This window comes from Chlamydotis macqueenii, chromosome 3 (genome assembly GCF_036417535.1).
Source record: "Chlamydotis macqueenii isolate bChlMac1 chromosome 3, bChlMac1.mat, whole genome shotgun sequence".
In the NCBI taxonomy this organism is placed as follows: domain Eukaryota; kingdom Metazoa; phylum Chordata; class Aves; order Otidiformes; family Otididae; genus Chlamydotis; species Chlamydotis macqueenii.
In genome coordinates, this window is record NC_141558.1 from 75,982,768 (window position 1) to 76,010,209 (window position 27,442).

The 27,442-nt window shown below is 40.0% G+C and overlaps 1 protein-coding gene across 1 annotated transcript in view; it reads left to right on the forward strand.

Annotated features, from left to right (window-relative positions):
- The first annotated feature begins 5,109 nt into the window (after window positions 1–5,109).
- Window positions 5,110–27,442, forward strand: part of USH2A (usherin) — a 386,243-nt gene continuing 363,910 nt past the window's right edge. The window contains exons 1-2 of the mRNA XM_086744172.1: window positions 5,110–5,665; window positions 10,760–10,925. Coding sequence (XP_086600298.1) covers window positions 5,181–5,665; window positions 10,760–10,925 — 651 coding nt within the window. The 5' untranslated portion in view covers window positions 5,110–5,180. The remainder of the gene's footprint in view (window positions 5,666–10,759; window positions 10,926–27,442) is intronic.

Below are 27,442 nucleotides of genomic sequence, written 5' to 3' on the forward strand. Positions count from 1 at the left end.
GAAAATGGTTTTTGGAGAATAAAGGAAAAGAGAAGCTGTTACTCGGACATGTCCTGTGCTGGGAACTGGCAGGAAAGCATATGATGGATTGGGGCTGAGGGAGGCTTGGAGGAAATAACAGATGCTGTGGGCAGAGAAAAGGGTGATTATGAGAGCCCAAGTGCTCCAGCTGTGTAGGATGGCCTTTCGTGCTTGGACAGGCTTTTATTACAGCCTACTATGGTCACTGGAAAAAAAAAAATGTGCAAAGAAGTCCTTGCGGAGGTTTCCTTGTGCTGCTGGATTTACCATGTGAAGATGTACAGTCTAGCTCAGTATTTTCAAGTCAAGGAAGTCTGTAAAACTTGTAGTCTGAGAGACTTTAGCTTCTGCCTTTCTAGTAACAAAGTTTTTGGTGCTAAAATAAGCGATGTGATGTACTGTACTCCTAAAGCTGTTAAAAGGCACTTAACAGCTCTATAAAATACTTGCCACCTCCTCCTGTGCTTTCAGAAAATTTTACTCTAATATTTATTTCACTGGCTTATACAGAATTTCCTCCCCTTTAAAACATAAGTTGTTAATTATTTCTAGGTTGTCATGATCAACTCCCTTCCAGCTATTAAAATGTACTTGCATTGTAGTTTTATTATTACTTGCAAAATATCGGGGAAAAAATAATTTTGCTAGACAGTTAAATTTGAAATAAATATTGACTCAGCTATGCAAATGAATCTTTTATGTTAATTTCCTCCAAATATCCAAATGGTGTAGTTTTATGAGAAAAAGCACTCATAAAAACAAGTCTATGAATATTCACTGAAAGTGAATTTTGAATTGTACACTTGAGCCTAATCTTCGAAAGTCATGCTGTGTGGGTTAGTCTACATCGGTCACTTCACACAATAGCAAAAATAGTAGCCTGCAACTAGTCAGCACTGCACACATGCAAGCTCATATTGGTATAAGGTGTTTGTAAAACATGATACAAATGAAAGCTTTCAGTACACTGTGAAACTTGTCAGTTTTTCAGAACCTGTTATGAAGAGAAGACAAAGTGAAACTGACAGACAAATTAGTTGTCAAGACTTTGCTCACCGTTAATTGAAATATTACTTAAAAGCAATTGTGATGGTGCAGAACACCCATGGTGTTTTGGGGAGAAATGGATTACTTGAAATTCTACCTCAATAGTTCCAGGAATTATGATTCTAAGGAATTATTTTAAGTTGGTATTGCACTATATAGATATAATAGTATATAGGCAATTGTATACTGTTTGTACAGACCAGTTTTGTATTATTGGAGTTTTGTATTATTGGAGTAAGTGTATTGCTGCATTCCCTGTCTCCATTCTATTTTTTTTCTCCTACTAGATTATAATTGTTACAAAGTCGACCACATTGATGTTTGGAAATGGTGGTGTTAAGTTTGCCCTGTACGCAAACTTAATTAGTCCCTGTGGTTTTACTATCTCCAACAAGATCCTCCACTGATCTTTGCTGAGTATGTGCAAATTGGTATTTTTCAGGGCTTATAACTTGATTAGAGTAAGATGACTTCTCATCAAATTCCTCCTTCAGAGCATACAAATTTTAGACATGCGGCCTTCAAAATTTTCCAGTCAAGGCATACATTGCTGTATAACAAACTAGGCTTTATGGTTTCTTTTCCTTAGTAACCTGTTCCAACCTCCAAGAGCAGTCAGTGGGTCCTGAGTCTCTGCTAACCATGGGTTAAGAAAACAGCTGGTATGGAAGCTTCTTTGGATGATGCTATCTGCCATGGATAGAGTGCTGAATCATCAGGATCAGGCTCCCAGTTATGTCACAACATTCTGATGCAGGTCAGATTCTCCGATGGCACCTGTGTGACTTAAAGCACTCCATTGGCTATTGAAGACTTTCTTTTCTGCTGAGATGAACAGTTGTAACTAAAAGCTTGAAGGTCACTTTCCTTATGCTGCAATTTTAATTCTGTTAAATGGGCATATGAATTCTTCACAAGAACTCATTGCCTAATACTAGTATACCTTCTTGCCTGACAAGGTTCCCTGTTTTCATATACGTATATTAAAGAGCCTTCAAAACGCTCCTCTGAGCAAGATTTCCTGCAAAATCACTTTCAGGTTTTTTTTTTTGTGGTACAGTTTATATTGCATGCCTGTTCCTGGCTGCAAAGGCCTTTGGACAGTTTCTCATCTATTTAACCTCCTGCAGGTACTTTATTCATTACACTCCTGATGAACAATGGTGTCCTTAATAAAAGTGTAGTGATCCTTGACCTGGGTAATTGTACTGTTGTCTTGCAACGTGGTTTTGCAAAGTTTGTGCTATGGTCTTGTGTATTTGGTCAAAAATACGTAAAGGGAAAATTTGCGATCTCTGCTGGGCTGGTTTTCTCTGGGGAATAGAGCGTGTAATGTGAGTTAGGGCCATTTTCCCAAACTGATGCTATGGGTGCTTGGGAGGTGGTATTTGTAGAATATAACAAAGTGCAATTTGTGATTAATGTGCCCTGAATTTCCTTTTGGATACTTGCTAGACCTGCAAGGGTTCTTGGGGAAGACCTTGCTGGTTGCTGGAAAGAAGTGGGACAGAGCAAAACCTGATTGTTATATTTCTGGAATGCCAGGAAATACATGTAAGTCACAGTCTGTCATCTTTGGCCACTTGGTAAGTTCCCATTTTTGTCAGGTGCATGCTCCATGACTCCTAGCTGTTCCCATCTTGTTTATATGCTGAGATGGTAGCTAACAACTAGAATTTTATTACTGCGTTGTTTTCTCTTTCCATTGTGTTCTGAAAGACCTGGTTTGTTTTTGATGTGCATATGCTCTTACTGTTGTACTGTTGATGGTAGCTAGCCTATGGTCTAACTCTATTTATCTAGAAATGCTTTAGGTGCTGAGGTGTTGAATCATGCCTCAGAGCAATGCTTCCCCCTTATCCCTTCTGTGGTAAACAAAAAGTTCTTTACATTTGAATAGTTTAGGGAATGTAATTCTGATGATAGAGCTACCATGTCTAATGACTAACAGAACAGGAAAACACTGCAAAGTGAGTGGTAACTCTTTAGCAGGAATGACTATTTATCTTTTATGACTTTAGGAAAAAGATGTGTGTTACAGCAGAGATGGTTGAGGAATGGTCAAGGAGCTTGTTTAATGTGGGATGAAGGGCTTGTTCAAATGCATTGAGTTATGACAGAGGATGACTTCTTAGCAATTGTGTATGTCGCAGAATAATTTTGTTACTATGTAGCTAGTAAAAGTCCAAACATGCTAAGGTGACAAGTTACTGGAGGCTATTTCAACAAAATTCTCAGGAAAGATACCAGCCAGGTTGCAGCTCGTGCGACTTCTGTAATAAAGATAAAATGTATAGATGCTTTACATATCTTCAGGGGACATATTAATTGGTGCTTCTCTGTCCAGAAATACATATAAACAACCTATTGTAGCTCATGCTCAGCTCACTGATGACAACTTTGCAGCTTGTGTTCACTTTGCATAGCTGTACTAGAGAAAGGAGGCTTGTGTCAAAAACATCTGAAGGTCCTGACAATGTTTCTTCCTTGCACTTTTTTTTTTTCCTGTGGAAAACATACCTATGGCGTTTATCGTGCTCTTCCACCGGTCCTCTGACTTCAAACTCCCACCCTAGTTTCAGTGTGTAAATGAAATCCATTCCCCTTTCTCTACACAGTGAAAGTCTGACACTAAAACTCGAGCAAATCGGACCCAGAGCCAACTAAGTCGTCGCTTCCAAAACTCTACAAGGCACACCTTAACAAACGCGCCCCGCAGAAGGTCTCATACCCTCCCAAAAATGTGGCCTGGCCCCGCCGGCGTCGAACCACGGGGGGCCGCGCCCCACAGAACCGCAGCCCGCGAAGAGCCGGGCCCTGCCCGCCGCAGGCCGCCCGCTCCTCCTGAGGCGACGGGCGGCTGCCCAGGGCCGCGTTAAATATTTCACACCGCGCACCCGAGCGGCAGCGAAATGGCTTCCCGCGGGCCGCCCTCCTCACCCCGGGGGGGAGGGGTGGGTGCGTGGAAAACTAAGCCGGGAAGGGAGGAAGGAGCCGTGCGCCCCGTCCGGCTGCTGCTGCCGCCGCTTTAAAACGCAGCGGGCGGGGGCCGCGGAGGGCCCGGGCCGCGGGGGCGGGGAGGAGGCCGCGGCGTTGCCGGGCGACCGCGGGCGGCATTGCCGGGGGGAGCCGCCGGGCGCCGCGCCGCTCCTCTCGCTCCGCTGCCAGGCGGAGTAAATAACGGTAAATTAAGCCATTTACCGGCTGCCATTGCGGGGTTCGCCACCTGCCCATGCCCAGCCTGCCGGTGAGCCCCAGCGCAGGCGGTCGCTGTTAGAAAGGTCCACACGGGACAGATGGGGGACGTGGTTTTAATCGGCTTTGCCGAGGGCTGAAAGGAGCAGCGTGAGGTGGGCAGCGGGGTGCGGCACGAAGCGGGCTGACAACTTGAGGGGGAAGGATCGATACGTCGTGGGGGGCTCAGGCTGCCCTTCCCGCACCCAGCCGGCCCAGGAGTGGAAGCAGGGGGGTGTCCCTCAGGGTACCCTGACATAGCGCGGTGGGCACGGCGCTGAGCAGCTCCCGGATAGCGGAGGTAAGCGCCGGGGGATTGTAAATGTGAGAGTCAACCAGCTAGCTTGAAACCCTCTATAAACACGCTCGGGTGCCAAAGTTGCATGCCCTGGATTGCTACTTTTATTCTATACTCGGTACCTTAAAACGTAGAGCTGAGCGTTGGCCTTGTGTGACGACACAGATCTGGGATAAACTCCGCTCGGCTGTGAGCGTGTGCGGGCTTGAGTTGGCCTGGTCCTGTTGCCCGTACTTAAAGAGATGGCTTGGCTGTAGCCAGCCAAGGTGCAAGTAGGCCTGCTGGCAGAAATTTGGGAGGGGAATTCAAACCCTTAAAATCCCTAGTGAAGCATGGCCTCTGGTGCCAAAGGGCATGTTCCTCCCAGGGACTGTATCTGTTTTTCTGTGGTTTGCAGATACTGGCTGTCAGCCACGTGCATTTTGCTGGCCAGAAGACATTGATGTCCCCTGCGACTGGGTGTTTTGAAGATGAAACGCCACGTAAACTCTTAAAGCGTACCACCTGAGGACACTGCTGCCGACATGGACATCATTATTTATTTACGGATGCTTTAATCAGGAGGAGCTTTTTTGTAAACATGAATTGCTGGGCTCTTTCCTTGAGGTGTCGTTTCTTGTTTCATGCTATTGAAACATTAATCTTAACTTATTGTGACTCCTTTGTGTTGGTCAGCTCTCAGGGACATTTCCCTAGGCTTGAAAATGTGGGAGCTTTCAAGAATGTGTCAATCGTGCCAACTCAAGCCATTTGTGGGCTGCCAGACAGAACTACTTTCTGTCATAGCTCAGTAGCTGTTGAAAGTATTATGTCTTGCACCCAGAGGTTTTGTTTTCAGGAATGTCCATACAGGTCGTCACCTTCTTCCTACAAATTGCTTCTTTCAGAAGGCCTTGGTACCTGTATCACAGAGGATAAAAGGGACTTGCGTCCAGGGTCCTTCAGTAATGCTTCCAGTTTTATTTTTCATAATCACAAGGATTGCTTCTCTACTCCCCGTTCTCCGAGGCTTGCAGCTTCGTTTACGTTAACTGTATGGCTGAAACCCGAGCAAGAAGGTGTAATGTAAGTAGTATTGAAGGTGTTTACTTTCCTGGTGCTCTTAAAAAAATTGATCATTGTAGTCACAGTCATTATTAGCAAGCTATTTAAAATTTTAAAAAGGCACAGTGCGAAACTGTGACGTTTAAAAGCCGTATTTAGGTTGGGGTCTTGGCAAATGTCAAGACGAGTAGGTTCAGTTTCAGTGGCATTGACTCAGATGATAGCCAAATTGCTTTCAGCGGGAACTATTCCTGCATCGTGTGCGTGTCTGTTCTTAAAAATCTAAACTTGTATTTCTAATTCACATTCCGTCTTCTAAAAGCTGCCAGAAATACATGTCATCTGGAGTTTGTGCTGTTGCTGCTTCCTGATGAAAAAAAAAAATTATATAAAATTTTAGGAATCCCCCAACATAAGTTTACTCCTTAAAAAGAAACAAGGAAAACCCCCAGATCCTCCCAAATGAATATTCTCGAGCTATAGAAGAGTGGTCATAGTTTTTCCAGAAGATCTGGAGAATGTTGAATTGCTACTTGCAAAAGATTCCACTCTTCAAACTGCTACTGAAGTTTCACTAGTTGTTTGCAAAACAGTCATGGCTAAGTAAGCTCTTTTATTTGCCTACATGTCAATTTATCATAAATATTGCTCTAATAAGTCCCCATTCAGCTTGGCTGGACCTTACTATAATGAAGAACTTGCTTTTTAAAAAATGCATCACAAATCCTGAAAAAAAAAGTTCCTTTCATCCATTGCAAAATGCAGAACTTCCTACTCTTTCTTACCTTGGTTGTGCAGATCCTCTTTAAAGTGAAACAAACAAAAAGTATAGTATGTTCCTTCAGAGTGTATGTCATAAATGTTTCTGTACTTGTAACTTATCCTTAAAAGAAAAATAATGATCTGCTCTGTTGTAGCATTCTTGATACTTATTGTGCATGATGCTGTGAAATAGTAAGTTGCCCAGAGGTGTGAAAATAATAAAAAACAATAGAAATTTCTGAAAATAGTAACAATATAGGTAAAATTATAGTCTGCTTATGCAAGGATAATTAGCTTTAAAAAAATCAACATAGCTATAGAAATTGTGGTTACAAAGGAGAAATAAATGGGATCTGCAGAGCAAGTGACTTTAGTTTGAGCTTAAGTTAAATCATCTTAGCTGAAGGTATGTGTAAAGGTGTCTCTGTAGCTTTGACACAGCATTTTCTGTATAGTGTTTGAATATTGAATGCCAGAGAGTCTGTTCCTGGGGTTGTCCTGTGCCATGTCCACAGACATGGGCATATCAGAGTCTCGTTCAGCAGAGCATATGCCTAACTTGATGCAGAGATATCCTGCTAACTTCCAAGAATGCTGTTTCAGTGATGTGTTGAGTGAGATGCATGAAACTCTTCTGTTCATGGGATAGACTTTTGCTTGCATGGAGCCTAGACCAATTAAATGTATGTCCTTAGTTTCAAATGATTAAGTGCTGTGCGGAAACCAGACTCTACCGATGTCTGATTATCCGTGGACTAGTGTAAGACATTAGCCTCCAATTGCTGCTGTGTTAATAACTACACAATGTACGAATTCCTGTTCAGTGGGTTTTATAGATCACTTTAAAATCTAAATGTTTTTATTCAATTTTTGTAATAGATCACTTCATTCTTCTGCCTTGTGAGATTGCTGCTACTTGACATGTAGAAATGACAATGGTAGAGCCCAGTCTTAAAAATCTGAGTTGGACAACAGTTATTCCAGTGGTCAGGATGATGTGCCACTGTCTGGACTCTTTTTTTTTTTTTTTTCCCCCCCCCCCCCCCCCCCCCACTGTTCACAAAAAGAAGCTTGTTGTTTTGTTTTGTTTTTTTTTCCTTTGTAAAAGGAATACAAAGCTCCAGTTGTGGAGAAAGAGTAGTTGTGCATGAATAGGTGCTGAAGGTTGACTTGGAAGGCATCCTACAAAAGAGGAAATAGTTTAACAGCGAACTAAGATGTTTTTTCTTTTGTTCTGTTGGTTCAGTGAGTCCTTCAGGTTAGCAGAAGGATTTGACTTACCTGATGTCCTATATTTTGCAGTCCCTGACAAGGAATTGTCCCTGGTAGATGTAATTTGTGAGACCTTTTAAACCCCATTATCCCTGGAGAAGGGACTTCATGGAACTGGGACTCATTCTAACAAAGTCTTTACACTGCCACCAAAACACTAGGAAGATGAACCAAAATCAGTCTCTCACCATACCAGTAGAATAATTGAAAGTTTAACAAGTTACTTTGTTTACTGGCAAAGTGCTCTTATATCAAGTACAGCACACCCATGGTGTTTGGACATGCCATGGTAATTTGTTTCTTTGTGCTGTATGTTATGTGGTCTGGCTGCTAGAGAGCACTTAGGAAAGAAACTAGGTGTCTTGCTGTATGATATCCCATTGCATCCTTGTAAAGACTGTGAGATTTCTGTTAGGCATGTGCCCATGTAAGAGAATAGCAGAGGGAACGAATTCACTTTCATATAAAGAGAGAGGAAAGTCAGGTCATGTTAAGGGTTTATTTCAAACCCCAGTGTTCTTCTAAGATGTATAGATATTTGTAGGTATGCTTTTAAGTGACTGCATATTGGAAATCTTGGAGAAAAGCAAGAGAATATTGAGAAAACAGACTTTTGTACTCCAGTCTTTAAATTTACTTTCCCTTTAGGCAGTAAGTGCAATAAGTGAACAGGACTCTTGTCCCTGAATTTTGTTCTTTCCCCGTCCTTCCTCTTACTGTGTGTAGTCATCAGTTAATATAAATACTTTCAGAAGGCCTGTGTGGAGCCAGTAAGTAAGCCTTAGCACAATGTAGGAAATAATGATAACCCTTTGCAATGGAATAGGATAAGAATATGACTAGAAGCTTAGCATATATGAGTAATCATTACAGGCAGCTTATATAAGTTTAGTGTGAACTGGGCTAGCTGGAAGTTAGATGACCAGAAGATACTGATGATGGGAAAGAAATGAACTGGGGCCTTTTACATGCAAAAGAGTCAGCAGGAATGGCCTGATTGTGAAGTGGGCCGTGGAAGTATTTTTTAAAATTTATTTATCCAAAGGACTAAAATAGTATCCTGTTACTTTATATCCATTCAAATGTTTTATGTGAGGAATTAGACTGAAAGGAGGAGTTGCCTTAAGATACCATATGTCTGATTTTTAACCCGTGCAGATGTTCCCATCTGCAAGTGCTTCAGTTAATGTGTAGGGATCACTAGTGCAGCCGTGTTAGGTTCTCTAGAATATTTTTCTCTTTGAAAGCTGAACAAGCAGATTTGTTATTTGCTTTTTCTCTCTCCAACTCTACCATAGAGAATAACATAGTCAGGAATTGGCTCTGTGGGACTGCAAGTTACCAGAAGTTGGAAACTTCACAAAGAGCAGTGGTTTCTCTCTGTAATAATGGCTGAAAATCGTGCTCAGAGTCAGAAGTAATGCTTATGCCTATTTCACCTGTTAGCACTAGTCTGTGTGGGTTTTTTTGTTGTTGTTCTCCCTTTCCCTCCTCTCTCTTCTGCTCTCAATTTTTCTCTTTCAGTAGTGAGTTGCAGTTCACGTTTGTTCTTTCCAGTTTTCAAAGTGATGTACATCAAGGTCACTTCCCTTCTTAAGTCATGACACCTTTGGGGATAAAAACAATGTGGGGATGTTAGTTTTAGATAACTAAAATAAACAAAAAACTGGATTATCCCATTATTGTTTATCCAGGAACTGGGTAAATCCAGTTCCTAAATATTTTGCTACTTAGTTGAGCCTTCCCTCACATTTATTATCTAGCAAAACTAGCATGTTTACAAGCAAACAAAATATTGAAAAGACAAGTCAACAATATATTAAGAAACATGTTTTTAGTAAGATTTGGAAAACAGAAGTCTGGATTTTGCAAATTATTTTATTGACTACATTCCAGCACGCTAAAATGGTAACAGTTAAAATAAATTAATTTTTCTCTTGGATTTAAAGGTTAATTAGTGAGTAATTACAGTATCAAGGAACAGCCTTTTTGATACTTTCCTGTTATAAATGCAGAGTAGGTGATGAAGATGCTTATTGGTAGATAAGTTTTTTGCTTGTTTTATTTCTTTTTCTGAAATACATCTAAGGAAATTCTGATCTCATACAGATTTTATATGCTTCTCTTGTGACTTAGTGCAGTAATTTAGTCTGGTGTAACTGTTAAAATATTTGGCTTTTCATGGGACAGTAAATTGAGGACTGGAATTCTCAAGCAGCTGAAATGGGAATGCAGAACTTTATAATTTTTGTTACACTGATGACTATCTTAATAAAATATATAGCTGTTTCACAAGCATATATGCTTTCTCAGAACTCTCGACAACATGGTGATTGAATTGGCAAAAATATTTCAGTAGCTAGGTATGCAGCTAGATATGCAGTGTAGGTTGCTGTGGATGGTAAGCTTTTGCCTTATGTGTCAGTGTTGCATTTGATATTGACGTGAATTTTGTGGGGAAAAAAACCTAACAAGTGACTGGACAGCCTTCTTGCATTGCTCTGGTTCTCTTAGGTTAAAGAGAGGCTGTGTCAAAGAGAGTAGGGGAAGCGAGTGTTGTTGCTATCTTATCTGGACAAATTTGTTGGAAAGATGGAAGACTTATTTCCACAACATGTCGTTTGTACTGCTTCTTTTTGTGGTTATATTAAATTTGCCTTGTTAGACTAAGAAAAATGTAAGTGCCCCCACAGGATGTACTATGTTGCACAGCTTTGTATGAAAAGTGCAGCAGAAACCTGCACAGTGCTGGCCAGCCACTGTGATTTCTGTCATGGAACCCTGAAGAGAGGAGGCCAAGTGGACCCCTCTTCCACCCCCAAGTGAACTGAGGTTGCATGCACTAAACTAAAAAACATAAACATATCTCACAGATTAAGACAAATATCTTTGTTAAAGTTCTTTTACACTTAGTACACCTTGTGACTTTCACTGTCACTGAGCATCTTCTCAGGAGCTGTATTTTTAACGTTTATTTTAATGCATTCTGGTTAGCATCACTTTACAGGATAGCACCTTGGCAAGAATGTGTATATGTGTGTGCCTCTGACCTTATGTTGTTTTTCTTGGTTATTTCCAAAGGTGTGTGATAGAAAAGGCTATTGATGGGCAGACTGTGTTCAAACTCACAATCTCTGAGAAAGAGACCATGTTTTATTATCGCACAGTAAATGGTTTGCAGCCGCCAATAAAAGTAATGACACTGGGGAGAATTCTTGTGAAGAAATGGATTCATCTTAGTGTGCAGGTGAGTAAAAATAAGAACCATGTAACATTTGTTGGAATACAATGTTTGTTGTGAGAATGGTATAACTGTATGAAAATAAAGGGGTAATTTGGGGAATGTAATTATAACTTGAGTCTTGTAGGTAAGGGTCTTAATTTGGGAGCTCATTTTGAGGCAATTGCTAATTTCACACTGAAAAGAAATGCTGCTCCCCTTCTGAACAAACAAGACTAGAAAATTCTCACCCTTAACATGAGTATTTGGAGTGAAGAAAAGCTACTTATTTCTAATGTTACCAATAGGTATTGGGTGTCTGAGATTTTCCTAATGAAGAGGATGTCATCCTCACCTAAACATGCTAATGTACTTATCTTAGAGGTGTGTCCCATTTAATTTAAAAAACTTCTTACAGTGCACATAAGTAAACATGTATGAGTTTGTGCAGCATCAATCAAGCCAGAAAGTTACAAAGCTATTAACTCTTATTTTTAAAATATGATTTAGAGTTGTTAAAACACAATCCCTGTGTTCTAAGTCTTCTGTTGACATAACTTTTTAATAACTGTACAAATATCACTGAGGATAAAGCAAATTTGAGTTTGTTAAAATTTAAACTGTATGTACAAAAATCAGTAAACAAACAAAGAAGAAATTAAAATTCAGTTATTTGCATGCCTTGTAATTCCCAAGAGACACTCTAGTAAATTCTATTTGTAAGCCAAGTTCAACCAATAATTATAAAACACAATTATCAGGTATTGAAATATTTATCTTCTCCTTCCTTCATTTCCTTTATCCATTCTATTAAGTTTCATTTGGTTTACAGCACAATCAAGAATAGTTTTGCTGCTTTCTTGAGACTTGCTAAAAGGTATTGACTGTGATTTGGATTTTTAGTGCTGATCTTGTCACTTGTAAGAAGCAGCTAAGCTGATGTCTTGATTTTTTTGCAGTTTTCTTTTTTTCCAGGATAACAGCATGGTAGTGTGAATAAGATTTTGACTGTTGGATTAAAAGAGTGACCTTAAGGTACAACTAATGAACTTTACACTTCAGACACTCCAAGGGTGCTATATTACTGCTGCTGCTATCAGCCACATTTTGTAGTAGCCTCAGAAACTGCTGAAGACTGGGATAGCAAAGTGAGGAGTGAAAGGGCTGGGTTTAAATACAAGCACATCTTAAATTGTTTTACAAAGAACCCTCAAGCACTCTGTAGAATTTAGTCCTTTGTTTTTTGGGGGAAAGTTTTTCAATGCATAGCAGGAGTAAAGGAGTGTAGCTTCTAGACCCTTAAAGGGACTGCAGACTTAATATATTTTCCCAGTTTCTGAGCTCAGGGTAGAAACTCACATTATGTGATCTGTGGCATTGAAAGAATCAACTTCCCATTAAAGACGATAGTAACTGCAGCATGATCCTTTTAGCACTAAATCTGGCTGTGAAACTTTAGGCAAAGTTGGGTGTTTTGCTTTTTTTTTTTAAATTTTAGCAGCTGTCCAAAAGCTTTTTTTTTTCCCCATAAATGTAGCAATAAATGGAAAATGAGAATGTGAGAGACCATACAAAAATATGCAAAAGTAACATTCATATGGAAGTGTCTGTGTCTTCAGACTATCGTAGTGTTTTATATATATTTATATCATGATAATATGTACTTGAATGTAGGTGTTTCCTTAAGCTGATGAAAAAGTCTTCTGAAGATAAAGTACTATGTAGATTTTTAGACATTAGTAATTTTAGTTAATGTCTGTGGGAGGGCTGGAGTTTGTACCTGAAAGTACAAATCACCTGATCTTACCGCAAGTGTGACCTATGACTTCTCTGACTAACCAACCTTTTCCTCAGGTGATGCCCATGCGGTAGAGATGGACACTGCAGTGTGGAGGAGAAACCCTCCTGTGGGCTGTAGATGAGCTACCTGGGGTAGCGGCAGCAGAGGGAGCTGAGTGCAATAATAACTTACTCCTATTTCAAGCTTTTCCAAGTCAGTCAGACCATGTAGAATTCCATGCTGTCTTGTTGTGGCAAAACTGCCTCTAATAACCATAAAGGATAAGGAATCTCACTTCTGTCACTGCTGTAGGCACAACCCTTTTTTTTTTTTTTTTTTTTTTTTTTTTTTTTTAGCAAAGACAAACCCTAGAACTGAGCTTGGTGGCTCTGAAATTAGGAAATTTTGTGGTCATCCCACAGCCATACTGGTTTTGAAGTAGGCATGGTGTTACCAGTGTAGTTGCTATATAACCACCTTCTGTAGAAAGAAAGGGGAAATTGTTGTGGGATGTGACGTTATGTATGTGGCTGTGACAACAGCCACAAGCTGTTAGTGTTAACTAAACTAACAGTAGCTTCAGCACCTTCTTATGTACTTTGCAGAATGTGGACCATTATTTGGCATTCTTTTTATTGGGGATCTAGCCAGAGCTGGGTGACATCTCCTGATTTAAAAAAAAAAAAAATCTATTGTGACTAGTTAACAGCTTGCTTGATATGTTTTTTGGATTAAAGATAATGTTTATGAATGTTCTGTTATGAGGCAACTAAGTGCTATTCCTGAATTGAAAGTGTGAAATCATAGAATCATTTAGGTTGGATAATGTCTTTAAGATCATCAAGTCCAACTTTGAACCTAACACTGCTGACTGCACCACTAAACCATGTCCCAAAGTACCACATCTACAGGTCTTTTAAATGCCTTCAAGGATGGTGACTCAACCACCTCCCTGGACAGCCTGTCCCATTGCTTGAGAACCCTTTCAGTGAAGAAATTTTTCCTAATATCCAGTCTAAACCTCCCCTGGCACAACTTGAGGCTGTTTCCTCTTGTCCTATCACTTGTTACTTAGGAGAAGAGACTGGCACCTGCCTTCCTACAACCTCCTTTCAGGTAGCTGTAGGGAGGGATAAGATGTCCCCTCAGCCTCCTTTTCTCCAGGCTAACCAACTCCACCTCCCTCAGTCACTCCTCACAAGGCTTGTGCTCCAGACCCTTCACCAGCTTTGTTGCTCTGCTTTGGACATGCTCCAGCACCTCAGTGTCTGTCTTGCAGGGAGGGGCCCAAAACGGAACCTGTTATTCGAGGTGCAGCCTCCCTAGGCCTGAGTACAGGGGGATGATGCCTGCCCCTTCTTCCAAAAGTTGTATACCCTCGCCAAAGCTCTCTGTTCAGCCAGGCCAGTCTTCCTCCCTGCTTACTTGTCTTTTGGCACATGGGGGTGGCCTGCTCCTGATCGTAAGGGATTAAGATTTTCTTCCTGAAGAATGTCCAGCCTTCCAGGACTCCTTTGCCCTTCAGCACTGCATTCCAAGGAACTCTGTCAATCGGTCTCCTAAAAAGGCAAAAGTCTGCTCTCTGGAAGTCCAAGGTGGCAGTTCTGCTGACCTCCCTCCTTACTTCTCTAGGAATTGAACCTCAGTGAGGCAGCAGACTTCCCTGAGAAGTGGGTCTGGTTTGTGTATGGGCCTTCTGTTTCCTTCAGAAAGGAATCTCCTATGACAAGGAATGGGTATTTTTATGCACGCAACAACTTATATATGAGAAAGTGTAATTATAAAAAAAAGAGCAGAGAGCAGCATTGCAATATTTGGAGTTGTAGGACCCTTAAAAACTTCATCTGTCAACTTAAGACAAGAGGGGTCTGTCTGGGATGCGATGCTGCTATGCTAAATAGAATTTTACATAATTAAATTATATTCTTTATGCATGAAGCATAGTAGGCACAAGCTATTCAGATTCTTTTTAAAATAAGTATACACATTTACAATTTTTAGGTAATATAATTCAGATGCTGATGGTAACTCAAGATGTATGTGGTAATAGCTCTTTTGTTTATTATGAAAATGTTTTAACTTCATGCCAGACACGTGGGCATCTAACCTATTGACAGTTGGTTTGGTTTCCCAAAAATTTAAGTTAGAAGCATTAAATACTGCAATTAATATCCCTGTCCTTCTATATGCATAACTCTTCTGGTAGATAAAGCATATTTGGTCCTTGTTTTCCCTGAGACTACAAAACTTATTAACAGTGTAGCTTTTATGTTAAATTCTGTGGTGGTTTAGTTCTGTATTGGAAATCCAGGTGACAACAGTGGGTCAAAATAGCTACCTTGTAAATTGTATTGGGTATAAACTTGACTGGATATTCTCCATGCTGTATTGTGAAGTATTTTTCAAAGCCATGCACAGTATTTCATGTTTGACTGGCAGACAGGGAGGAAAAACGTTTCTGGCATCATGTCTTGTTGCTCAGTGACCGCAGACCAAATTACAGATATGTCTAGTTTGGAGTGAGTCTGACTCAGGACAGAATGTTTTTACTGAATGCTAGCACTTACTGATACAGTTAGCAAACAGAGGTGTCTGATGGGTCCTGTCACTGAGATAAAAGCAATATTTGGCTAGCTCACAGGGAATTTACACATCTTGCTTGTGACAGTGCTTGGGCAAAAGACAAAGGCAGACTGGCTGGCACACCCAGTGGCTGCAACCAAAGAATTGGGGACTGAGACACAAGGCTTTGCATGCCAAGTTGGTGACAGGAATAATAAGCTAAGAGAGACTGTGAGATTTGGTTTTGAAAAGCGTTCCTGGCAGATTTGTGATTTTTTTGATTGTTTTTTAGCAGATTGGTTGTAGTTTGCAAAGAATGTGTGTGAGTGACGTAGCTGGCCATAAGAGACCTCACCCTGCCAAGCAGCTAGGGTCCAGGTCTATCTTTGAACATAGGTATGCCTAATATGAGATTGATTTGGGCCAAAGGTCTCCAAAGCCAAGAAGCTGGTAGAAGCTGCAAGCCTACAAACATTGAAGTTCCTGTGCTCAGTAGGAAAAACGGAAATATTTGTGCATAAATGCTAGGCAACAGACACCATGACATAGGAGTGTGAAGTACTGGTTGCAGATATGAAACTGAGTTTAGAAAGAGCAGAAATATGATAGGATGACAGATATGTTTGGAATTCAGGTATAAAAGCATATGCGTATTCAGGAATGATAAAAATGAAAGCTAAGTGGTGGAATAGCACCAAATAGTAATTAAATGATAAGAGGAAAGGAAAGAAGAAAGGACAGCACACATTGAAAATAATTTCTTCGGAATAAAATAATTCTAGGGGAAGAGAAGGCTAGTAAATTAATTCTACTGAGATAATCTAGGAATTTAAATCCTTGGGTTTGGATTTAGATGTGTAATTTGTTAGAACTGCTACTAAGAACTGTGTCATTGCAGAGACTTATTCTCCAGTTTATAGCTGGGAAATTAAAGTTCTGCGAACAAGAGCAGGGCCCAAACATTCCTGTATGTTCTGCATGAAAGGTTTCTTCGTCAACTAGTCACTGAAGCAGGAAGTCCAGATACCAGCTTTAAGTGATGAGGAGATTATTTTTGACAATCATATTTCTAATAATGTTGAGTATTCATAACTAGATTCAGATGAAATAGAAGAATAAACTTTGGTTCTGCAGGTACACTTTTTGCTTCCAAAGAGAGCAAACAAATAGGGCTACTTTAATAAAACAAGGTGAATTGCAGAGCCCAGAGATTAAATGGAAAAAAAGGCCTGGAGGTTATTAAAAATAAAAGTAATAGAATTAAGAAGAATCTCTGCCCTTAACAAAGGAAGAAATTGGATATGTTCACTTACCTGAGTGAACAAGCACCTTTGCAATTAGAGATAGCAGAGTCTGCAAGCGCCACGAAGTGGGGCAGCAAATTCATAGAGAATGCTATGTAGGAATAGAAATAAAACTGTAAAGATGTCAAGCTGAATTAGACTTTGCAATGACTGTTAAATGGTTAAAAGTTCTAAAGATTTTTGTGTGTGTGTGTGTAAGAAGGTAAGACCTGTGTACAGTGAAGGTGTGCTTGAGATTAAGGATGATTTGAGTAAGGATCCCAAACAAAATATATACTTCTGTTTTCGATGACGGTAATGATAACAGTCACAGAGCAAAAATGATCTTGGTAATAGAAATTAATGTATGGGAACAGAAGTGATAATAAAGAGGTGGAAACATGAATTTGCAAGCTTATTGTGTACATGCTGATACAATCAAATAGTCTTTGTCCAAAAATTCTGAAAGAACACATCTATGAAGTCAGAGGTGGAGTGAAAGTGAGAAAAGCCATGGATCAAAATGAAGATGTTTAACAACTGAAAGAAAGGGAGTGGGAGAGGAACAAATGATGCAAAGGCCATCAGTCGCCACCTCCCACAAGCAGACCACTGCTAGTCGCTGAGCAGCAGCCACCTTGGAAGTAAAACCCCTGTCTCCCCAGAGTCCTCCTTCTGCCCCAGTTTTTATTGCTAAGCATGAGATTATACAGTATGGAATATTCCTTTTGTCAGTTTGGGTCAGCTGTCCCAGCTGTGTCCCCTCACAGCTTCTTGGCCCAACTCTGCTTTACCACTGAGGTGAGATGAGGGGGCAGAGTGGGAAAAAGAAAGGCTTGACACTGTTGAAGTACTCTTCAGCAATAGCCAAGGTCTTTGTGTGTTATCAGTGCTGTTTTAGCTACAAATTCAGAACACAGCAGCATAGAGGGTGCTGTGAAGAAAGTTAACTCCATCCCAGCCAGAGCCTGTACAAAGAGGAAGGGAAAAAGATCTTGGCAATGCAGACCTATTTGTCTTGACTCAGTGGCATATGAGGATTTAGGAAAGATTTTTGAAGGAATAGATAAAGATGTGGAGCTAAATGAAAAAGGGGATAAAATGCAGCATGGATTTACTAAAGATGGCTCATCACTGTCTAACGTCTTAGCTTTTTTTTTTTTATGAGAAAAGTGATTTTCAGGCAAGTAAATGTGTCAGATTTCCTCTATCTGGAGTTCAGTTTAGATTGATATGACAACCCATGAGAAGCTGTAGGGTCAAAGGGAATGCTGATGGGGCAGCTTGGCAATAGATACTGCCTAAAGGAACTTGCTTACATTCACCCCAGAGCGGAGGAGAAGGGAGGTAAAAAAGCAATTGAATTCCTTGAGAATTAGTATTTGGACCAGCCTTGTGTTATATTTTCTTTAATGATCTTGGCAGAAAGAACTAAGAGTGTAGTGATGATACTAGCTGATAACGTAATGTGGAGAGGCCTCATCAGGGAAAGAAACAGTGGGATGTCATACAGGAAGAGTGGCATGACTGAAAGGACTAGGGTAACTGGCATGAAATAAAATTTTGTATTACAAAATGCAAAGTAATGAACTTGAAATGCCTCACAAAATCTTTTGCTAAGTAGTTAATAATTAGAAAATTGCTGAACTAGTAGTCCCAGGTAGCGATGCTGAGTTACTGGCGTGATGTGGCTACAAAAAAGGCATATGTTGGGGAAATGTATCAGGAGAGACAGTTCCAGTAGTGAGAGAAAAGCATCATTGCTGCGGCTCCAGACTTTAGTGAGATTTTGTGCAGAATGTTGGGTACTATTTCTGTTGTTCCTGTTTAAGGAACACAACACAGAACAGAGCTACAAAGCCTATAATGACAGTGAAAGGCTCTGTGCAGTTCTTGCAGAAGGTGATTTGGAGAACGTTCTTTTGGGAATTAACTATAGTGAAGAGTAGGAAGTCACACAGTTTTCTTATACAAATCTGGAGTGTAAACACCAAGCAGAAAAAGGAACTATTTAAGTTGGAAACTGAATGAGTTCTATTGCAGCAGAATGTTTCTGAAAAAAGCATTTTGGTCAGAATAGTTGAGATAAGAAAATATTTTGGTTTTTTTTGTTTGTTTTAATTTGAATTCAGTAACTTTAATAAAAAGTGTTATGTACTATAGTGCATCCAACAGGAAAAGATGGGAATTCATTTCAATCAATTGTTATGTAGGCAGACTGGGGGATTTTTCTTTTTTTTTTTTTTTTTTCCTTTCCTGCAATATTACTGTAACAAGTGGGTGTTGGACATAAGTCACTAATAGTCTTGGAACAGACTGTTGAAAAAGCTACTTGAGACTAGATGGCATGAGTCTAGAAGTAACTTCATACTTTTTAGTAGTTAATGCATCCTTCTTAATAAGCAGTATATTGCTGACAGTACTATTGGCTCTCCATTTTTTTTTTCCTCTTTATAACCAATAAACATTTGAGAAAAGTCATCTTTGAAAAGTTCTGCTGAGGTGAGTTGAGATGGGTTTGAAACAAAAGTGAATTTTGACCATTTTTTTTCTGCTCTCCAATTAGTATGACTTATTTTTCTCTAATGATGTCTGCCTTTATTTTCCACTGCTTATGATTTGTGAAGGAACTTGTGTTTTTGTTTTGCAGTTTCAAACAGCTTTGCTTTTTTCAAGGCCATAAATTGTGGATCCTGTTTCCTTGAAATTACTGCCACTATTCTAGTTGATTTCAGTTGGTTTTACAGTCCTTCTGTGTGTTTGATCTTGATTTAATGATATTTATCAGTGTATCTTTTAATGTATATTTTAGCAAAAACTCTAACTGAAGTTACACAGTGGAGTAAAGGATATATAGCTGTAACTTAATAGAATCGTATATGAACTGAAATGAAACCTCAGGAAAACTGATGTCTTAAAAAAATTAACTTTAAAAAAAAATTTGAAAGCATAATAATGCATAATTAAGGCCAATTATGTACCTCATTATCTCTGTGTAGTGATACCAATATCGGGTTTGTGCCACTTAGCAGCTCCATTATGTATTTTCTTTTTCAGATTCAGTTAAATGTCTTTCACTTTTCCTTTGATACTTCAGAATTTATTTAACCAATTAAGAAGAGTGGAATTTAAACACGAATTTTCAGATACAGCCAAGGCATCTGAAACAGGAGATTCTTTGAGAACATGTCAGATGGATGTATTTGTTTCATGTTTAGTGTCTGCAATTATAAAAGTAATCTTTTTACTAGCCTTTATTTTGCCTGATCATATCTATGTAACTGTGCCATGTTTTGGCAGACTATAGCACATTAAAAGCTTTAGAAAGTAAGTTTAAAATCTAAATGCAGAGAGGTAACCATGACTGAATTACTCTCCTGGGAGGAAAATGCTCTTAGAGTGCCTATTGAAATCAGCATTATCATTTCAATACACGTCAAATATGAGTCATTTCCTAGTTTAGACAAAATTTCTTTATAAATCTTTAAATCTTCCAGTTCTTTCAAGAAAAGGTTAAAGTACTTATGATTTAATGAGACCGCTTTACATCGTAACTGTTTGACTATCAAGAGAAAACTTGTCCTTTCCAATTTGTGAAATCCTTTTATTTTCTGCACACATTTTTTAATACTTTAAAATTTATATTAAAAGCAAAGAACCTGAGACTTAAAAGCAGGGAGGAAAACATTTACTCTATACACTCTCTGTGTTTGTATTATTAAATGTGAAGTGTTTTAAACTGTATATTCCCTGAATTTAGTAAGGACATGAGAAAGCCAGGAAGCATTTTAATTTAACAAATCACTTTAATCTCCTGTTTGAAATCATCACTTACTATCTATTAGGAGTAGTTTGTCAGTCCCAAGAAGGGAGAGGAGAGTTTGCATCAGGTGTATGTATTAGAGCTTTTCTATTAATTGCAGTTGTGTGCTGAAAATATTTAGGAAGATGCAGTCTGTCTGTATGGTGGGTGCTATGCTCCCAACAGACAGAAGAAATAAAACACGTTACAGTCTGTATAATATATTTGAGTGTCTGTTTAGAGAACTGCTCATAGAAACAATGAGTATAGTTCTCTTTGCAACTGGTTTGTCATTTAATCTGCTACGGTTGCAGGCCATTCGGATGCTGCTGCTGAACTCGCAGCCGTGGGGTTTTTTGATATTAGTAACTTGCTGTGTTGCATCCAGAAGTCCTACTGTGGTCCTTGCCTTTTCCTCTCCTGATCTATGGGTACTAGGATGTTGTCTGTGTTGATTTGAAAGCTCTTTGTAGTTACAACTTCAGCTCCTTGGGAAACTGCATTATTTCCTAGATGCCTCTATCTTCTCTTCGCTTATACTGTCTCTTAAACTACTTTGTTTCTTGCCTGAATATAAGTTCAGATAAGTTCTTGCGTATATGCAGATTTAGATTTACAGTCTAACAGCTGCCTGGGAACACAAGAGAAGGAACTTCATCTAGGCCAGGATTTTAATTTCAGAGAGTGCCAAAAATACAGGTTTTGTCAGTGCCATCTTGACTACAGTTCTGGAAATTGCAAATGTTTTTTCATTGCAAATGCAAATCCCACTGATCCCAGACTCTATATTATTTATGGTGGGAATGGAATTAAGCCTTTGTATGACCAATGCTGAGATGAGGTAGTATTGGATGGTTTGCAGAAGCTAGGCCTGATTTATCTGAAGAGTTTCAGATGAGATTTGAAATACTTCAAGTTTCAATTTGTTTTACAAGAAGTTTGTTTCCTTATACAAAAATGTGACAGCCAATTAAATTGTATTTTTAATAATGGAGACACTATGTTAACAATGATTTGCCTTCTTCCCCCCCCCAATCTCAAATCTTTAAATGTCCTGCAGTTCGTAAGGTTGTATTTTTGGCCTCTTGTGCGTTTTTGCTGTGTTATTTGGTTTGATTTTCTTGTTCTTTACTTAGAAAATAACTTTCAGTGTTCTTTCTAAGCATATCAGATTTTTTTTTACAATAATTCAGTGATTCAAACTTCTAGTAGCCCCTGTAATATGCAATGCATCTATTTCTGCCATGTGTAGTTACAGTACATAAAATATCATTTAAGTGTATCTTTGGCTGGAAAAAATTGTTATTTAATATTGTGGTAGCATTTGAATCTAAAAGGTATGTCATACCACATGGAAGTAGCTTGTCTACTTCTTGGAGGAGGAGGATGTTTTGAAAGGTAGAGGAAAAAAGATGTTCATCAAGTGTTCAAATCCAGTATCATAGAATCAGAATAGATTGGATTGGAAGGGACCTTTAAAGGTCATCTAGTCAGGCCACCTGCAAGGAGCAGGGACATCTTCATCTAGATCAGGTTGCTCGGAATCCCATCCAAGCTGGCCTTGAACATTTCCAGGGATGGGGCATCCACCACCTCTCTAGGCAACCTGTTCCAGAATTCCACCACCCTAATTGTAAGAAAAAATTTTCCTGATATCTTATCTGAATCTACATCCTATTTTAAAACCATTACCCCTTGTCCTTTCACAACAGGCCCTGCTGAAGAGTTTCTCCCCTTTTTTCCTGTAGGCCCCCTTTAGGTACTAGAAGACTGCTGTAAGGTCTTGCTGGAGCCTTCCTTCCTCCAGGCTGAACAGCCACAACTCTCTCAGCCTGCCCTCACAGGAGAGGTGCTCCAGCCCTCTGATCATCTTCATGGCCCACCTCTGGACTCCTTCCAACTGGTCCATATCTTTCTTATGTTGGGGGCACCAAAGCTGGATGCAGTACTTCAGGTGGGGTCTCATGAGAGCACAGTAGAGGGGAGAATCGCCTCCCTCAGCCTGCTGCCACACTCCTTTTGATGCAGCCCAGGATGCGGTCAGCTTTCTGGGCTGCAAGCATGCATTGTCAGCTCATGTTGAGCTGCTTGTCCATCAGCAGTTCCAAGTCCTTCTCCTCAGGGCTGCTGCCAATCCATTCTCCGCCCAGCCTGTATTTGTGCCCGGGATTGCCCCAATCCATGTGCAGGACTTGGCCTTGTTGAACTTCATGAGGTTTGCATGTCCAGGTCTCTCTGGATGGCATCCCTTCCCTCCAGCACGTTGACTGCACCACACAGCTTGACGTTGTTGGCCGACTTGCTGATTGTGCACTCTATCCCACTGTCCACGTTGCTGACAAAGATGTTAAATGGGGCCAGGCCCAGTACCAACCCCTGAGGAACAACACTCATCACCGGTCTCCACTTGGACATTGAGCTGTTGACTGCCACTTTCTGAGTGTGACCATCCAGAATAATAGCAAAAATTGCATAGCTGGAGTTAGAAGAACTGAGAGAAGATGTGTGCTATTTAATAGCATCCTGTTAATTAAACTGTGTTAATTGGAATAAACTGTTTTCAGATTGCTGGAAATCTGGAGTCCTACTGGGAGAAACATAAGCAATAAAATATTGTTTAAACTAGATAGACCTTGATTCTGAACTAATACCTTAAATAGATTTTTATGTACACCAATCATAAGTGGGTTCCCAGATACATATTGCTTGGTGTAACTTACTGTCGTAGTTCAGCCCCGATCGGGACCAGACTACGCAGTCTCTCTCTCACTCTCCCCACCCTCCAAGAGAATAGGGGGAGATGATATAAGAAAAACGGCTCGAGGTTTGAGATAAGGACAGGGAGAAAATCCTTAAAGTTACCGTTACTGGCAAAACAGACTCGACTTGGGGAAAACTATTCATTTATTTCTAAAACTAGCAGGAAAATGAGACGGGGAACAAGATAACCTCCCCCCACCCCTCCTGCATCCCGGGCTTAACATTATCTCTACTACCTTCCCCTCCTGAGCAGCATGGGGGAAGAGGGAATGGGGGTTGCAGTCAGTTCAGCAGTTGTTTTACCCTGCTGCGTCATAGTCGGGGGAAGAACTCCTCGCATTCCTCCCCTGCTCCAGCGTGGGGTCCCTCCCACGGGCCACAGTCCTTTGTGAAACTGCTCTGGTGTGGGTCATCTCTTCCATGGGGTGCAGTCTGTCCAGAACAGCTGTCCCAGCAGGCCCTCCATGGGCCACAGCTGCCTTCAGGCATCCACCTGCTCTGGTGTGGGGTCCTCCATGGGCTGCAGGTGGATCTCTGCTCCTCTGTGGACCTCCATGGGCTGCAGGGGGACAACCCGCTCCACCATGGTCATCACCACAGGCTGCAGGGGAATCTTGGCTGGGAGCTGCATTACTCCTCCCCCTCCTTCTTCACTGACCTTGGTATCTGCAGCTGTTCCTCACAACAGGCAGGCAGATGCCTCTCAGGATTCTTTTTACATCTCATTCACTTCTCATTTCCTCTCCACTTCTTGCAGCCGGGCCGGGCCGAGTTGGGCCCAGTCGGCTGCCTGGCGGGAGGCCAGAGGGTGAGGCCTGCAAGGCCCAGAAGGCTCACATCTCCCCCTCTCTGCCCCCACTCAGCTGCTTCACATCTTCTCCTCCCTTTTTTTTTTTTTCCCTCCTGTTTTCCCCTTCTTAAATACATTATTGCAGAGGTGTTATCACAGGACATTCTGCTACCAATTGGCTCAGCCTTGGCCAGCAGCGGGTCTGCCCTAGGCCCAGCCGAGTCCACTGAACAAAGGGGAGCGACTTCTAGCAGTTTCCTACAGAAGCTACCACCTTAGGCCCCCTCTCACCAAACAAAACCAGAACACTTAGGTACACTTGTGCAGCTGTATGGCTGCTCTTCCATGTGTATACTTGTGTGCCTTTGAATTGTGTGCAGGAAGCAAACTTTGAGAGATTTGAAGTAGCTGTTTGTACTTGATATGGTTGTTGGTGTAAAACATTGACATGGCACTCACAGGGTACATCTACATTATCAGTTTTGTGTATGGGAAGAGTTCTTTTTTTGATACAGGGTTGCCTTCTGTCTATTTGGATTCTTGTGTTACTGAAGAGCACTGCTGATGTGCTCAAATTTTATTTCTTTCCGGGGAGACCAAGCTTGATGTTGTACACTGGAGTATCACCATTTAGAGCACGTCATTTGCAATATGGGTGGAAGGTCCTCGAGCAGGTAGTTCATGGCATACACAGTGTGTGAGCAGAAAACTGGCAACTTCTTTGAACTTCTATGCTGGTAAAGACAGATCACAGATATTGAACAATTGTCTTTGCCTCTTTATGCTGTGCCAGTTGCTAAGTACATGTTTTCACAAGATATTTGAAACTTTTTTGATAAGACTCTAAAAACTTCATGAGTATAGCCAAATAGAGCAACTTCTGCTTTTCTTGGTTGTGGTGGTGTGTTTTTTTTTTTTGGGTTTTTTTTTTTTTTTTTAAGTAATTACTACATTTGATTCTGGTTTCTGTAGCTTAAAGATAGAGACTTAAGTCAGAAGTCTGATCAAGAAATGGAATATGAAACTTTGATTGTCCTCTATGAAACCTCCATTATTTATGTGTGAAATCTCTCATGTACATCTTGCATTTTATCACCTGTGCATGCAGCAAATGGAAGGTGACATAAATTACATGTGTAGATCCTGTACAATGCAAAATTCATATGTGCTGGTGGCAGTCCACAGGAGGAATCTTCAAGTAAGTCTCCATGTATCATTTTCTCATGGAAGCAAAGACTGTTTCCTGGCAGTGAACAATTTGTCAGCTTGGCTGGAAAGTAGTAAGTTCTGGGATGGAAGAGGGGGTAGAACTCCTCCTGTCCATGTATCTTGTTCCAACACCTCAGCTCAATAATGCCATAATTTTTGCATCGTTTAAGAACTGCTATGTTGGCTTGACAGTCTGTATAGATACTGTTTTTGAGTATGAAAGAAGAGTAGATGCACAGAAATTGCTTTATTTTAGATACATCACTGACAACCAATGTTTCTGAAGTTTCTTAAGACAGACTATATTGAATAGCCACTGACTGATCTGTTTTTGCTTTAAGAGGCTAGTGTTCTCTCTTATAATTTATATTTTGATGTTGCTAGTATCTGGTGGCAATAAATTCCTCATGCAATTATGGCTGTATTAAATTGTTCTTTTTAAATTCTGCTGTCTGCTAATTTATTTTTGCCAGTTTCTTTTGTCAGTTGCTTTCTGTTTATCACTCTTATGCTATTTGATATCTTGGTTATAGAATCTGAATGCATGTTATAATTGTTTATGAACTGGATTTTTCCTTATATTGAAGGCATTCTGCAGTTTGATCATCTGATCTTTTCTGAAACTTTTGGGGTTATATGATTATAATTTTGAGAATGCAAGGGTCAGAACTCCACTTGTTACTCCAGATACTTTGCGCTATAAACTTCTAAACAGTGAAGTTTTGTGGTTTTGTTCTTAATTTCTTTCCCCATAAGGAATGTGTTTTCTCTTTGCTATTGAACATTTTGCTCATTAGTGGATGACTGTCTACAGTAATTCTAAGACCACTTTTTCTCAACAGTGACACTTGAGATCTTAATACCATGTTTACATAGTTAAGAATATTTTTCTTATATTACATTTAGTCTGCTACTTTATTGCCTGTTCCTTAACAATTTTGAGATCTTTTTGTAACTTTAAGCTTTGACTTTTACTGTCTGGATGTATTAAATACCTCCTTTTCACCTCACTAACCAATGTTTTCAAGCCTGTACAAAATGTTAAATAGCAGAGGTTGTTGGAATTGCCTCCTGATAAACTTCTGTCTGTGTGAAATATGGCCATTCAATCTCTACCAAGTCTGAAACCCTCTGGAAAGCCAGTATATTATATTGGTCAGTTCTTCCTTATCCACATGCATCTTAACTACTTCAAAGAACTCAAAGTTGGGTCTTGGTTTCCTTCCATCCTTCCACAAAAGCCACATTGCCTTTTCCAGTATACAGTATTTATCCATGTGCTTTTCCAACCAGTTCCCTCTGTATAGACTTGATTTAATGCATTATCAGAGCAATTGCTCCAAAACTTGATCATACCTCATGTCTATAATTTTAATTTCTGCATTGTTCTTTGATCTGTGCAGGACTAATTGAAAATTGTATTTTGTTTTTACTATTTTCTCTGATCTCCTGTTGAATCTGAAGGTGCTGTTTTTGCTTTTTTACTTAAAAAAAAATGGACCGGAACACCAACTTCTGTAGTATGTTTTAATACAGTTAGCTCATTTACCTTGTCAAAATTTGAACTTCCTTTGAGGTATAGCAACACTTTTTCAGTGGTATGATGTTCTATGAAATTCCTGTAATTCAGGTTCAAACATCTTAGGCTTGTTATGTCAAAGAGGCATATTTTGTCACAGTCTACATGTGTACTTAGGACTTTTTAAAGATATGTTTAGTCCTTTTTTTCCTTAAACTTGATTGGTTTATTTCCTAATTTGATAAACAGGTAAACTGACTCTGTGTGTAGGAGAATCTTACCTTTGATTCTGTATTTTCCAGAGAAGTGCCCCAACTCTAAATTGACTTAAATCTTTTTTTTTTTTCCTAAGCACTGTTTGCACAGTTGTGTGCAGAATCACACAACCTTGCTTGCCTGACCCTTTGTGATACTGGCAACATTTCAAAGAATGGCACAGGCTTTGATCTTCTGTATCCTGAATTAAAGCCAAAATATTTTCATCTTGAATCTCTCCTCTCTCCGATGGTGTTAAGGTGTACCATTGCTATTGACTGGTTGTAGATGGCCTATATATCTCGTGAGGTTCATCATCATGTCACCTGCAGGTAAATGAGCATGTGATATTCAGTGGCAGCATACATTCAGCTATCAGTATTGCTCCTAATCTGACATTTCAGAACTGCAAGCCTCTGTTTTCTTCAACTGAAATTCTTACCCTGAAGATTTATTCTCTGTACTCAAAGATATGTGCCTTTCTCTTTCTAGCTTGATGATCGTGTCCCATGGGACTTCTGTGATTTTTGGAGTTGGGGCTGGTCAACTGAAAGTCTTTCATCTCTCTGAGCTTCTCTAGGCGG